Source organism: Porcisia hertigi, chromosome 33 (assembly GCF_017918235.1).
Source record: "Porcisia hertigi strain C119 chromosome 33, whole genome shotgun sequence".
Taxonomy (NCBI): Eukaryota; Euglenozoa; class Kinetoplastea; order Trypanosomatida; family Trypanosomatidae; genus Porcisia; species Porcisia hertigi.
Window position 1 is genome coordinate 959,792 of NC_090592.1, and position 15,312 is coordinate 975,103.

At 55.1% G+C, this 15,312-nt stretch overlaps 3 protein-coding genes across 3 annotated transcripts; all 3 read left to right on the top strand.

Annotated features, from left to right (window-relative positions):
* Positions 1 to 1,365: 1,365 nt before the first annotated feature.
* JKF63_02257 (uncharacterized protein) lies at positions 1,366 to 4,470 on the top strand (the record flags this gene model as incomplete). The annotated part of the gene is made up of 1 exon (XM_067898297.1): positions 1,366 to 4,470. One exon carries the CDS (start codon positions 1,366 to 1,368, stop codon positions 4,468 to 4,470), a length of 3,105 nt encoding a protein of 1,034 aa, XP_067754454.1.
* A 954-nt stretch (positions 4,471 to 5,424) lies between these two features.
* On the top strand, positions 5,425 to 11,412 carry JKF63_02258 (uncharacterized protein; the record flags this gene model as incomplete). Its single annotated transcript, XM_067898298.1, has 1 exon — positions 5,425 to 11,412. The coding sequence occupies one exon, from the start codon at positions 5,425 to 5,427 to the stop codon at positions 11,410 to 11,412; it is 5,988 nt and encodes a 1,995-aa protein (XP_067754455.1).
* A 2,019-nt stretch (positions 11,413 to 13,431) lies between these two features.
* On the top strand, positions 13,432 to 14,604 carry JKF63_02259 (uncharacterized protein; the record flags this gene model as incomplete). The annotated part of the gene is made up of 1 exon (XM_067898299.1): positions 13,432 to 14,604. One exon carries the CDS (start codon positions 13,432 to 13,434, stop codon positions 14,602 to 14,604), a length of 1,173 nt encoding a protein of 390 aa, XP_067754456.1.
* Positions 14,605 to 15,312: the final 708 nt, after the last annotated feature.

Below are 15,312 nucleotides of genomic sequence, written 5' to 3' on the forward strand. Positions count from 1 at the left end.
GATTCACTCCTTTGCTCTGCGCATTGGGGGGGGGGGCTGGTGGCCGTCTACGCTTTGTTTTCTTCACCGCGTCGCTAACTGGACGTTTGAGTCGAGTGTAGCAGTGCCCGCGGGACTGAAGTGCGATTTGAAGTGAGCGTGGAGTTTGTACAGGGATGGAGGAGCGTCGTGGGCACCCTCGTTTTTTTTTCTTTCGTAGTGTCTCTGCTTGTGTAAGCGGTTGAAATCGAAATTAGCGATGGCCAATACGCACGCTACACTCTAATGTGCCAGTCCATAAACACGTTGACTTTTTTTTTGTCGCCTTTTTTCCGTCGTTTGTGCTGTGTGGTTTGTGTGAGCGCCATTTGACATGTTCGCCGTGTCGAATGTATGGATGTGGTTTCTGGTGTTCTCTGTTTCCGCCTTGCAAACGTTTTGGAGGCTGTGCGCATGACTTATTGTGAGGTGTGCACAGACACACGCACAAAGAGGGGAGACAGACGCCCGCTTTGTCCTCGTCCGCCGTCTTCCTATTTCTTCCCCCTTTCTAAATTTCGTTGTTTCATGATTTCGCTTACGGTGAACCCATTTTCTTCATTTTGTTTTCTTCGCAGGTGTGGTGATGCGCAGCCAACCGCAATTTTCATGGCTTCGACAGGAATGACAAACTAGCAAACCACAAAAACGGAAGAATTAGACTACGGCGTGTACCCCCCCTCCCGCACTTCTTCATATACCGACACATGTGTACATGTGTGTATATGTGTGTACGTGAGGCGACACCTGAGAGTCATGTGCACCGGAGGCCGGGGAACAGGAAGGTCGATTCTCATTCTTCGTGAGACTCGGTGCCCGCATTACACCAGCTGTTGTAGCTGCGTCGATTTCTTCCTAGTCGAATTCTTTTTCTTGCTTGCGCAACAGAGTGCATGAGGGGGAAAGAAGAAAAGAAAGGCGCTCACTGCTTGCGGTCTGGATGGGAAACGGTGGGAGCCCAGTGGGTAAACAGCGCTTGTGAGGGAGTCGCGTGTTGTTTCGTGTCGAACTACATCGATGTACACCGACGGGAGTTTCTCGCGTCTCCCATGCGCTTGCCAACATGTGCATTTTTTTTCTGTGATACCCCCCTTCCCCCCCCCCCGTTCATCTTATTCGCTTCTCTTTTTTTTTTCCGGAGGAGGCGTCGGTTCTGGGACTCCTTTTATAGCTCGAGTCGCTTCATCTCTGCTAATCATCTCCCTGTTTCCTCCAAACACACCGCTGGTTGAGGAACTGCATCTGTACACTACTCGGTAAGCTCTCGTCGACAACGCGAGAGGGAGCCTTGACTTCACGGGGGTTCCATCTCTAGCGTATAGGCTGTGTTTTCTGTGCGCCCCCGTGATGTCGCTTGCAGAGTCTTTTCTTCGCGGCGGTGCTCCATGCACGACGCCATCGGAGCTAGCGGAGGTGCTTAGTAGCGCACATCGACCCTACGCGCACTGGAGGTGTGTTGCGTACTACCCACGCCGGTGGCACCGTGATCCGCTGGCTAACAAGACCACCGCCCCAGTTTTTTTTCTCCTGTTTGGCAATCAGGAGGAGCGCACAAGCGGCGGTTCGCATGGTGTGACGGCATTGACGAACGAGGTCGTCACCAGGGGCGAGGCGGCATGGCATCTTCTGTATTACACCGTTCTACCCGAAGGCGCGGTCCCTGTGGAGACGTTTACTCACGTCCAGAAGGCAGCTTCGGGGCCTGGTACTGGCGGTGACACCCCAAGTGCGAGTTCTGAAGCGGCTCTTGTTAGCAGCGGGGGAGGCGGCGTCGGTGCGTTGCGCGCCCTTCTGCGTTCACTCCCCGCAACTTTGATGCCTAGCGGGTCACTGGAGTGGTACAGCGTGGCACATGGCATTGCGCACGACCGGATGGGCCTTTTAACGGTGCCCGTATTCCTGACAAAGATTGTGCCTGCAGTTAGTGAGGTCCTCGGTAAGTACTGGGAACCGATGATGCGCAATGACAGAGAGAGTGGCAGTGGTGAGACACTCGGTGCACCGCCAGCATCACCACAGAGTACAGCGCATTACGTAGTAGATGGGTCAGCGGTGGAAGTGGTTGACCTTTTCCGGGCTGTCGGTGTGGCATCCTCGGCGTTTTTGCCACGCAGACGGGAGCGTTGTGATGATGCGTCTGTGAGAAGCGTTGTCCTCCCTTCTTCGATGTCTCCTCCACCGCCTGAGCTGGCGTTTGTCGCGGCAACTGTTCATAAAGCCGCTCAGTGGTTATGCACAGAGAGAAAGACGGCAGCCCTGGTTGCTGATGCGTCTGTGCCGTCCATCACAGAGGCTGGCTGGCACATCGTCTACCCGCTCATGGCGTCGTTGCGGCCGTGCATGTTCACTTCCCTCTTTAAAGAGGCCGCCAACGTCGGTCGATCGGATGATGCGTTGTTGAATGCCGATATCGAGTCGCTGACAGGCATGGCCAAATTCCGTGCGGAGCGGGACGCCGGCATCGCACAGTGGAAGAGGCAGATAGGGGAGTTCACCTGCTTCACGGTGCCGGAAGAAAGGAGCGAAGCCTTCACCGGTGACGCTTCAGCTGCCGCCCTTGTCGCGGAGGATGGCCACTACACGAACGGCTTGGCATCTCTTGCGTCACCAACCTTGACCAACAGCACCACGACACCAGCGGGGGGATCCTATCAGCACGCGCTTTTGCTGCAGAGGCCTATTCTTGCTAAGAGGCCCATCGATATCGACAACCGTGACGCTGGACCTCCTGCTCCACAACCGATCAGTGCCGAACTGCATCTCGTACAGGATCGCGGGGACATCAAATACGCATTGGAGCAGCTGGTCAACCGCGCCAACGTGCACTTTGTTTTCGAGGACACGGTGCATGATGATGGTGAGGTGCTGGTGCAACTCACACCGGTGGAAGGGGTGCCGTTCTGTGATCTCGACGAGTACTTCAGGATTGTGCCTGCTATGTCGACAGCGCTGAAGTCAGGGGGTGCAGATGTGTACTCTGGCTCATGCTGCCCTGCAGTAGTTCCGCGCGTGGTGTATCGTCGACCAACCGGAAAGGCCCAGAAGGCGAACCCTATTGCACACGCGTTGACCGAGTTGGAGTCGAGTTCACCGACACCGGCGATGGTGAAGGCTGCTGCAGCAGCTCTTCGCTATGTGTCTTCGCAGCTTGTGGAGCTAACAGAGCCGGTGACCGCCGCCTCTACGACCGCCAGCGCCGTGTGCGGCACACCCGCGCCAGGGTACACGCTGCATGTGCCACCCATCGACTTCAGCTCTGTCACGCAGAGGAAGTGCGGTTGGTGTGACCGCTGGCGCAGCGTTCTATTGCGCTGTGGCGGGTGCAAGGCGGTTTCGTATTGCTGCAAGCGGCATCAGTCACTGGACTGGAAAGAGGGCTTTCACAGGGTCGAGTGTAAGCTTTGGAGTCGTGCGCGCGAGCTGCAGGACCGCGTGGTCGCCCCTTGGGTGGCTCAAATCTCGCCGATGTGGACGGCCGTGACGGCGGGCGTGGAGCCGACCTCCGTCCCGAAGACTCGGGGCTGGTCTTGCGCCGCCACGCTGACCCATTTTTTGAAAGACATCGATGTACCTACCCGAAACGCCCGCTCGCAGTTGCCGTTGCAGGACTCGGTCACCCACTACGTCCACGTTGTGGGTCTGGATACGGAGTGCATCGCTGATTTTGTGCATGCCTTGTCTGAAGACATTGAGTTGCGGCAGGCCTTGGCTTCTGTCACCCTCAACGCTACCGTCGGCGCCCGACAGTATCGCATTCTCGTCTGCTCTGACACCTTCACTGACGCTCAACGCAACGCCGTGTGGGCCATCCACCGATGCGATACGCATCCAATGTGTCTGACTCCTCCTACTGAGGTCCTGGGCGATGCGTGGCACTGCAAGGGGGCCAACGAGGCGGCAACAAACCCTGCATCTACCATGGCTCTGATACGGCTATCCGGAGTCAAGTACCACACAGTCGAGAGGCATCTTGATCCAAACAGGGAGGGGTGCCCACAGGCTGTGCTTTCCTTTGGGCCTCCAAGTGGCGAGGGCTGCACTTACCTAACTGCTGCTCTTGAGGTGTTTGCTGTCCACGATTTGGGCTTTGTGCCGCTTCGATTGGTGGACAGCTCCTACGTTGGCGCTGTCCGTACACGCAACGCAGTGGCTGCGCGTGTTGCCAGCAGTGATATGTGCTCCGCTGTCATCAAGAGCCATGTCGAAGCATTCATAGCCCGTGCAAGACAGGCAGAGTCAGTCGGGGTGCTAGGAGACGCTGCGGGCTCATCAGACCCCGCGCGCAGCCCATTCCTTATCCGCTTCAACAAGGCGGGCTCGGTGGCCCGAGCAACGACCGAGACCCCTAGTCCCGATGCAGGATCAGCGCCTGCAGGTTTGACCTTGACTTCTGTCCTGACGCCATATCTGAATTGCTTTCTCTGGGATGTGTTGCCTGCCGATTGCCGCTGAGCACCGCGGTGACGCCTGCGCACTGGTGTTTATCTCGCTTTTTCCACGTTTTGATATTCTGCATGTTGGCATGGAAACCTGAGGCTTGCACCTTCCGGCTCCCTTTAGCATTACCGTTTGCGCGCGTTTTTGTGTCTAGGAATGTTGTACGACGTGTAAAGGGGAAGGAGGGGAGAGGAGGGGGCGGGGCGGGGCGGCATCGCTTTTTTTTTTTGATGTTTCTGAGAAGTAGCAAACCGAACAAAAAATATTTAAAAAAAATGAAGACAAGAACAGCATCTTAACGAGTCGGGGCTGCATTGCTGGCAGCGAGCTCGAAATACTACATATCGGCATACGGTGGCTCATGCGTTACATCGAGATTTTTTTGACTTTTCTTCTCGGTAGGTGCGCGCACAGATATCTGTAGCGCAAAAGATTCAAGCGCCACCAGCCCCTCCCTCCCCCTACCTGGTGGTGGTGGTGGTGGTGGGGGGTCCCTTGCGCGGAGTGCGACGATGAGCCCACACTCCTCTACGTCTAACAGATGCTACCCCTTGTATATGATTCAGATCATTATCATAGCTCGTGTTGCATCACTCTCGTTCCCGCTTCCCACCACCACCTTTTTTTTCAGAGTGACGTTTTCTAGGCAGAAAAGACACAACTGTGCTCGGTGCTCCGGCACTTTGCGTGTTGTTGTCTTCACAGGTGCATGTAGTGTTCCCTCCTCGTCCGTCATTGACACCTGCGTCTTTCACGTCCCCTTGCGGCATCAAATATAAGTATTACATATATTTATATAATACACGTAAATAAATATATATATATATATGTTGTATGTATTTATGTATATATTTGATTGTTTAACGTGTAGCAGCCCAGAGAAAGCGGTCGAAAAACCTATTCTCGCGTTGTAAAACTCGTTTTTTCTTTTTTTTTTCGCGGTGGTAATCGAGATCGGGTGCGACTGCAATGAACGAGGGTGATCGCCCTGCCACGGCATCCATTGGGTGCGATGCGGGTCCGCAAGAAAGCAGAAGCCGCCTCAATCATCTCTTCTCGTCTAGTACTGGTGAACAGTTGCCTACCGCTTCACCTCGGTTCACCGGAGGAGCAGCAGGACACCGTGCCCAGAATGGCCGAGCACCAAAGAGTGACGAGTCTTCTGCATTTACGGTCGTGCCGCCTCTGTTCCCACCCGTGGTGAATAAGGAAGCAACAGGGTCTTTCCAAAATAGGCTGTCAACGCCATTGGGCTTGACGACCACACCGACTTTTTCTCGCTGTGCGTCGCCGTCGCACGGCACTGCGACGCGGCCTGGTACTCTGTCGCCAGTCCTTGATCACCCAAGCTTGGAGAAGGAGATGCATGATCATATGCTGCCTACTGACGCATCCCCGCCGCAAGTGTCGATTATCGGCACCAACGGTACTGTTGCAAACGCAGGGGCACCGGTGCAGTTCGTTGATGTGGGAGAGCACATCCTTGAAAGTGGTCGCTCGAGGCGCAAACCGCGCGAGGCGGAGGTCTCCTTCGCTGGGTCGACCCCAACCGCACTGGGTGCCGAGTTGGCCTCACTTTACACCACAGGAGGTGCCAGTCGCAGTTTCTCGAGTGGAGAGGATAACTTGTGCGTCCCCAATGGCCGCCTTAGAAAGGCAAGTGATGCGGGTTCGATGACCTCCTCAGGTGCCATCAGTAGCTTCCTTCCTGTTGATGGGGCGAGGAGTAAAACAACGAGCTGGATCACTGCTGATGCCAGCCACCACACGAGCAGCAGCGCGAGCGATGACAGGCGCATTGAGGGTGCCGATAACAGCGCCGGTGCTCTCCGCGGTGAATCAACGGTTATGTCCACAGGCCACAGTGTCGACCCTGTCATTAGCCCGTGCTCGCCGAAGTCGAGCAGCGGTATAGCGCCACCGCTGATTTCTTTCTCGACAACGAGACGCTCAGATTCCCATTTCCTGGAACAGCGGTACTGTGCGACGAGCTCATCCTTCACCGAGCCACGGCCGCTATCGTCGCACGCTTATGGTTCGACGGCAACGCGGTCTGATAAATGCACCTGCCGGGTGCCCGTGTCAGTGGCTGTTGTAATAAGCACAGTCATCACCGTCATTCTTGTAGCTTCCCTCACGATCGCGCCTCTGAACACCGTCTCCATCCAGTCGGCTGATTACGTGACGTCTACGCTGAGCCTGTCCCTTGCTTCCTCCTACACGCGCTCGGTGGAGGCGACGATGTCGTTTTTGCCCAACGCGATCAGCGCCTACGCGTTTGCTTACATGGGCTCATCGGACACGAATGCGTGGGAATGGACCGCTGCCGACATGCCGCAAGCAATGCGGCAGTTATGCCACACTGTCGCCGGCACCGATCGCAGCGCAACACCCTTCTTGCTTTACTTGTCTTTTAGCAGTCCCTACACGGGGTACAGCGCGTACTGCTCGAAGCAGTACAACAACCAATTGGCTGGCAACTATATTACGGACAACTCGTCCCATCCGCGCTACTACGTGAGTGACATCACGTTCAGCTACGTTGAACCCCTCACAGCGTATCCGGGTGTACAGTCGATGACTCCGTCGGAGTACACGGTCAGCTTTGGGGGAGCAAGCAACCCGTGGAATAAAGTCGTCATGCCGTGGTATGAGTCCTTCCTAGAAAGTCACGGGTTAGATGCGGATGCAGGCTCTCCCACGGCATACAGGGCTGCTTCGGATGTTCATGTGACCCCACCCGCGTCACTTGAACCCACTGAAGGCAGCGATTCGAAGTACCTGAACGGTTACTGGCGCGTGTTCACCACCAACAACCTCACCGTTCTCACGTACACGCTGCCATTCGTCGACTACGCTGGAAATCCAGCTTCCATCACAGGTGCATTGCAACCAGACGGTTGCAACACCTTGCGCCCTGGCGGACTCATTGCTTCCGGTAGCAGCGCTCGCGCCATGGTGGTGGACACGTCAAGCGGTTTAGTGTTCATCAACTCTTGGGGGCAGGAGACAAAAGTGCGCCTGGACAACTGGGACCCCTCCCCCAACTCCGCCCCGGTGGGTAGCGACAAACGCGCCGTATACCTGGAGGACATCTCAGACCCACTCATGGTTGCTGCTGTGAAGCATATTGGCGGTCGGAAGGGCATCGAGGCAGCCCCGTTGGAGTCAGACCAGTGGATGGGCCAGTTCACTGCAGACAAATCTGATAACCTTATGGTGGTCAGCCGTGTCCCGATCTCCTCAGCTTATTCCGACATGCACCTTGTAGTCATCTATGCCGTCCAAAAAAGTGAGTTCACCGAGTTGATCAACAATGTACAACGCTCCGCCCTTATCGCAGTTCTTACCGTTCTCGTTATTATTGTGCTGGTGGAGGTTGCGCTATTGTACTTGCTTGTGCAGCCAGTGCGCGGGGTTGCAGCTGGACTGCGTGCAGCGGCAGAACTTCGCGACGGAAGGGAGTGCGTCGAACACGTCCCGTCCGTGATCAAAGAAGTGGCGGAGATGCAACACGATTTTCGCATCATGAATGCAAAGTTAATGCAGATGAAGACATTCCTCCCACAAGGTATGCTCGGGGTACACACCGCCTACTCCGAGGGGCAAGGCGCTAGCGATGCCAACATACTTGCTCTCCCCATCTCGGTGTCACCCAGGCGGAGGGGCAGTGGCGTTTCCGAGATGGGGCGGCGCGACCGGATGCGCGGCGGGCCGAGTGGTGTGTCTGGCGAAGATGAAAACGATGATGATGGTATTGCGATGCAGGGTGACAACAGCGACATCGCCAACGAGCTGGGAAGCATGCCCAGCAGGAATCGGCTGGCCCTCCAGAGGAGGGAGGGCTTTGGCCCGTCCATGACAGCCTTGACGAACTTTCAGTTGAACGATCGCGTACTGCTGGAGGAGGTAAACCGCTTTCACCGGCGGTACTGCAGCACCATAGTTTTTTGCATGCACTTGATGGAATCGGAGATCAGCGTAAAATTCTTGAATAATCACTGCGTCTACTTCACCGAGGGTGTACTGCCCTGTGTTCTGCGTTATGGCGGCGTGGTGGAGCTGCAGCGTCCAGATTACATCGTCGTCAGCTTCGGTGCACACAACAAGGTCGCTCTGCATCAGAACCGCGCCGCCAAGTGCGCGCTAGAGGTGATGCACGTCTTGAACACCACCACCCCTATCGGGCCACGTGTGGGGTGCATTATTGATGCAAGCGAGTACTACGTCGGCACCTGCGGTGCGGCAGACCGTAATGCGCTCGTCACCTTCAGCAATAGTCTACTACCAAAGGGAGACCTCATTCGCGTGCTGAAGTCTGTCCAGACGCAGATCCTTCTCACTCAGCGACTAGCCTCCACCTTGGAAAGCTCGATGCTCGTCATGCCGGTGGATTGTATGGTTCTGAATCCGATTGGCAGAAAAGAGGTTATCCTCTATGAACTGCGAGGTCACATCCGTATGCTGCCACCAGGGGTTTCTGAGGTGACAGTACGTCGGGCCATCCGCGCCGTGCGCATGGGTTTCACCTATATGCTGAAGGGTGACTATGTCAAGGCACTTGGGATGCTGGAGCCCTACGAGGCAGTGGAGTTGCAGGCGGCCCGTCTGGGATTTGTGTGCAGGGCCTTCATTGCACGCCACATACATCGTCCCTTTGTGCGGTCTGTAACACGCCTTACCTTTTCCGAAGCATACTTTGCGGGCTACGAGGAGAATCAGGCCACAGAGAGAGACGACTCGCATGCAAACGGGACGCCTCCGGCCACTCACGGGCAACACGGTGTAGCTGGCGGCTCAACGGCGTCTGCAAATCCATCCGGCGTCAGCGGCGGCATCGGGGGCAGCGCCGCACCATTCACCTTTTCGTCGTTTAATGATGTCGACCCGACTGCGTTTTTGACGACGCCGCCGTCCATGCGGTTAGTGATAGGGGCCGCTTTACGATCGCCGCTGCCGCCGGATATGGAGAACTCAACACAGCTTAGTGAGAGGAGGGCGGCTGCCCGTATCACGTCGCTCCCCAGCCACGGCAGCGAAGGTTCTCTGGGCTTGCACAACGGCAGCGACGTCAATAAGGAGGAGGCCGCGATGGGTGGGCTCAACAGAGTCTTTGCGAGCCTTGCCGCCATAGACGAGGACGAGACGGCGCTCTTTGAACTTTTCGTGGAGGATCAGCCCGATGACGATAGCGACGACGATGTAGAAGACGGCGAGGCTTTTCTGGTAGGAAGGCAAGGCGAGGTGGCGAACTCTGGCTTCCGAAGCCCTCACGACAAGTCGAGACTCAGTGGTGGTCGTATCTCTGGTGAACTGCAGGCCGAGGGCTCGTTGCCGTCGGGAGTGGGCGCGACGGGTATGGCGCGCTCTTCTCGAAAAGGTGAGCTACCCCTATTTTTCAACGACTACGAAGGCAATGCGTGGCGGCGCTCCTACGATGTGTTGGGTGTTGGGGCCTTCTCTACTGTATACCGCGGTCTATCTATGTCTGGTGACCTGGTCGCGCTGAAGTGCTTTAGACTTAGTGCGCGAAACATTGAAGTGCATGCAATTGTGGATGAGGTGCGGGTTTTTGCAAATCTGCACCACGAAAATGTTGTGCAGTACCTCAGCTTATACGTGTCGGAGTCGTATGTGATTGAGATTATGGAGTTTGTGCCGGGTGGCTCTCTGGATACACTGCTGAAAAGTTTTGGCTCCTTCCGGCCAGAGTCGGTACGACGCTATCTGCGAGACATCGCGCGTGGTTTGAGCTACCTGCACAGGGAAGGCATCGTGCACTGCGACATCAAACCACACAACGTTCTCCTCGCCATGGATGGGCAATGCAAACTGAGCGACTTCGGTTCCGCTATTGCACGGGCGACCTCCTCAGTGTGCAAGATTGACGATGTTCTTGAGATGCGGGGCACACCAGGGTACATGGCGCCGGAGGTGGCGCGCGGCGATGTACCGACCATGAAGAGTGACGTGTACTCGCTAGGACTCACTGTTTTAGAACTGCTCATCGGAAAGCTGCCTTGGGACTACGCCGTTCCTTCTGCTCCCAATGCGCCGGGGAAAGTACAGCAGTGCCACAATACCGAGAAGCACTGTCCGTTGCCACAGCAGACAGGCGTCGTGTTCGTGCCGGATAGCGCATCGAGTGTGCAGGGAAAGGTCCCCCAAGGGTCTGCGAAGTCTTCGACAATGGCGTTGAATCGGGCGGTGGTTGCCACCCGAGGTGGTTCGGTTAGCTCTAGCGTGTCGAGCCACTTATCTCTCTTGAGGACGCTGTCGCACTCGAACTACACAGACCCGACTGTCTCCATCGGTGGGACTGTGTGCGGTACAGGTAATCACCTACTTTCCGTGCCGAGTCACATCGGAGAGGAGGGGCAAGGTTTCTATAATTCGTTCGTGTGCAGCAAAACCGCAAGTCTGAGCAACCACTGCTCTGGCGACTCGGTTGGTGCACTGGAGCGCGCGCCAGGGGAAGAGGGTTCTGCGGCTTCCACATTCGAGAGCGCCACTACTGTACCGGGCTTTGCGTGTGTCGACCCCAGCGACGCGGTTGCCGCTACTCCGAATGCGGTTGCTGAATCGGGCGATTTCGCCTTCGCGGGTTCACCTCTCAGTGGGGCTGAACAGTATCCCTTAGCGATCAATCAGCACCGACAGCCACGCCATGAAGTCAACGCCCCCCAAGTCTCCACCACCTTGCAAGCCCCCGATGCGCTCGGCTCTTCAGGTTTCCAGTTCCCGCATTCCCTCGTGCCTTTGCAGCGCAGACCGATCGAACAGGTCATTCGAAGCTCCACCCAGCTTGTTGTGTATATAGGCCGTGGTCTGGTCGTGCCGCACATCCCCGATACCTTGGATGAGGAGGTGATCGACTTCCTGAAACTATGTCTGAATCCTGACCCACAGCAGCGTGCTTCGATGTCAGAGCTACTCCTACACCCGTGGTTGATGTAGAGACTTCACCGTCACTTTTTTTTTTCCGTATGGGGGGGGGGGAGGTGATGGGGGCGGCGCTGAAAGGCAAGACGCACACTGCTGTGTGCATGTGTGATTGACACACGTTCTCTGGTCGTGCCATGCGTTTGGTTTCCCTGCATCACTCATGATCCTCTTACTACATACATGTACTAGAAAAAAAATTGAGCCCGGTGTGCATGTAAGTGTTTGTTGCGTGGTTTAAGCCTCTGTCTCCATTCCGAGACACATAATTTTCTTTCCGTTAGTTTGTTGTGTTAATAAACATGTATGTCGACGTCTTTTTTTTCCTGTTCGCGAACGCTGGCATCGTTCCCTCCCTCTATGCGTGATTTTGTGCGCGTGTGCGTGTATGACGCATCTGCTAGCAGAAGGGCTTTTACGTTGACCTTCCTTAAAACATTCGTGTTTATATTTGGCTGTTTGGTGCTCTGGTCCCTCTTCCCCCTTCCCTCTCGCTCGCTCGCCTGGACGATTCATCTCTTATCGTTCCTCTGGAGGGAGGGAGGGGGTGGGGTGGGGTGGGGGCCCTCTTTTTCTTCCATCCCCGGCTCCACACGCCAGCTTTTCTCTTTTCTCCTTGTTCTTGGGCGTATTGACTCCGTTTGAACTCCCTCTCTTTTTCTCTCAATGTCTTCTTTTTTCCTTTTTTTTCTTCCCCGCTCTTTTTCGTTCTCACTGTTGGTCAGCGGTTTAAATGCTCGCGCTTCCTTGTTTTGATGCATGTCATTTTTTTATGCGGGTTTATACGCGAGGGCAATAGAGGGAAGCACACCATTGAAGGGGCACACTTAACAGTGAATACTGAGTACTTACATGGTACGCTGTTCCCTTGTGCGGCGTGTCTGCATCTCCGCCGCGATAAGACCATTTTTCTTTTTTGTTTTGGTTCCTCTATTGGGAGTTTGTGTGGTGCATGTGTGTGTGTGTGTGTGTTTGTTTGTCTGTTCTTGTGCGTTTTTTCTTTTTTTTCCCTTTTCCATTGCTAATGTACTGGTGCGTCGGCATGTGAAGAGCGCCCTATGCGGCCTTTTTTTTCTGTTTTGTTTAGTGGACTTCGCATACGTCGTTTCCCGTGACAGCGGTGCAGCGCCGTCAAGTTGACTGTACATCCGATTTTAGAATTTGGAGCGCTTTATTCAACTTCTCCCGAAACAAAGAAAAAACCAGGAAAAAAAAACGAACGAGGAGAGGAAGGAAAAACACCACGAATACGGGCCTCCATCATTTCACGCTTTTTCTCGCTTTTGCGTTGTGGAGCGGCAAAGCGTGCACGAGTCGCTGCTCTCCGCACAGCTGTTGAGCCTCTGTGTGCTGGACCTCCAGAGACTTGAGAGGCTTCGTTGGCGATTCATTATCTGTAGACGATGTATTCGCGACAGCGGTGGTGCTTTGAAAAAAAGGGGGTGCCCCCCACTGGTTCCGCCGTCTTGGTCCTCCCCCTCGCTTCCTCTTCTTTGGTGTGACTCACGGATATCCACATTCTTGTTTGTAAGTGTTTATACCCGTACTATCAAAACTGTTCCACCCGCCCGCACACATAACGCCCTGCCCCCTGCCCCCTGCCCCCCCTGCCCCCCCTCCCCGCCTCCCCGCCCCCCGCCTCCCCGCCTCCCCCAAACGCAACATATCACCTGTATTTCACTGAAAAACATGTGACGTGATAGGAGGTAACAACAACACCATCACCACCACTACTCTGTTTCGTCTCCTCTCCCTCTTTACTTTAAAAAAATTCTTCATTGTGTGTGTGTGTGTCTGTGTGTTTTGTAGCTCTTGCGCTGGCTTGCAAATCGAGTTTATAACTGCGTGCGTTTCTTTTTTTGGGGGGGCTTTGATATATATATATATATATTGGGTTGCGCACCACTACCCTCCTCTCCGCCGTGAGTACTTGAGGCAAGTGTTTTTTTTTGGGTTGGTGAAAACATCACACAAACCACATCACATCGACCCTACGTGCACCAGGCAACAATCGATATTCTACCCTACATCGAGATGCGTGTGCTTGTCTGCGGTGGTGCGGGGTATATCGGCACTCACTTCGTGCGCGAGCTGTTACGTCACAGCAACCATGAGGTGATAGTTGTGGATAACCTTCAGGGCGCTCATCTCACCGACAGCCACCTGGACACAGAGAAGAGCTATGCCAAACGTCACCCTGATGCGGACATAGAGGCAATGAAGAGACTCGGCCACCGCTTTGCGAAGCTGGAGCTGGGAGACGTGCGCGATACCAGCTTTCTCGAGGATGTCTTCACCCGGCACGCACCGATCGACGCTGTGGTGCACATGTGTGCGTACATTGTTGTGCCGGAAAGCGTGCATGACCCGCTGCGGTACTACGACAACAACGTTGTTGGCATGTTGCGCATCTTACAGACAATGCACAAGTTCAAGTGCGACAAATTTATTCTCTCCAGCACGGCAGCTCTCTTCGGCAACCCTTATGCTCTTATGCAGGCCGGCTCAGTGTGTGCCCGAGGTCTGATGGAGCCTATTCCCTCCGACGCCCAGTGCATGCCGGAGAGCCCATACGGCAGGACGAAGCTCGTGGACGAGTACATGTTGCAGGACTGTGCTGTAGCTTACGGCATAAAGAGCGTGTGTCTGCGCTACTTCAACGCGTGTGGCGCTGATGCCGAGGGCGATATTGGCGAGACTCACGAGCCCGAGACCCACCTTATTCCACTTATCCTACGCGTGCCTTTGGCGGACAAGATTAACACCTTCAATCAGGTGCATCATCCTGAACGCGAGAAGGTGAAGGACTACATCTCTATTTTCGGTACCGACTACCCGACCCCCGACGGCACATGCATTAGGGACTACGTGCACGTGAAGGATCTCTCTTCGGCCCACGTCTTGGCGCTGGACTACTTGGAAAAGCTTACCCCGAACGACAAAGAAAAGTTCTTCTCCGCGTTCAACCTGGGCACATCGAAGGGCTACTCGGTTCGCCAGGTCATCGAGGCGGCGCGGCGCGTCACAGGGCACCCGATTCCTGTGAGGGAGGAGAAGCGCCGAGACGGTGACCCGCCGGTGCTCGTGGCGTCTGGCGAGGAGGCGAAAACTGTGCTTGGATGGACGCCGCAGTACGACTCCATCGACAAGATCATCGCGTCGGCGTGGAAATTTCACAGCAAATGGCCTTTTGGCTACGAGGCCTAAAGATGGGGAGTGGGTAGGTGTTGTGGGTTTGGGGTGGCAACCCCCCCACCACCCCCCCCCTCCTCTCCGCCGTCAGAGCAGTTTGTCACATGTGTGTGTGTGTGTGCCTTCCCTTTTCCCTGTTTTTCTTCTACTCTTTTCATTGGGCCTCTTTTTTTTTCTCTTCCCTTCTTTCCCCGTCGGGGAGTATGCATTCACGAAACGCTGGATAGGAGCAGAGGGGGGGGCACACACTGGTCCATGCGCCTACTTCTCATATACCCACCCACCCACTTATTAACCTTTCCAGTCCTTCTACTGTCTTACATCCGTGATGTATTTTGGACACATTTTGTTTTTGTTTTGTGCGCTACTGTTCTTCGACACATCTACTCACACACACACACACACACACATGCAAGGAAAGCACAGACGGCCGCGCAAAGTCGTGTGCCGCAGATATGGTCCTTGCTAACGAATCTCTGCCCTTCTCCCGGCCTCCCCCACTTTGTGTGCCGGCTGCCATCTTATGAGAGAAAAAAAGGGCCGTAACGACACGGGGGTCGTAGAGGCACGAGATGGCGCCGACACCTGCTGCCCGCTTTATCAAAAGGCGACGTCTTTTCACCCCCCTTTTTCATGTTTCTCTTTTATCTTCCCTGTACTCCGCCTCTCTCGTTTTTTCCTTCCTCTATGTTGCTCTTGATGCGGCTACGCTGATTGCATTGC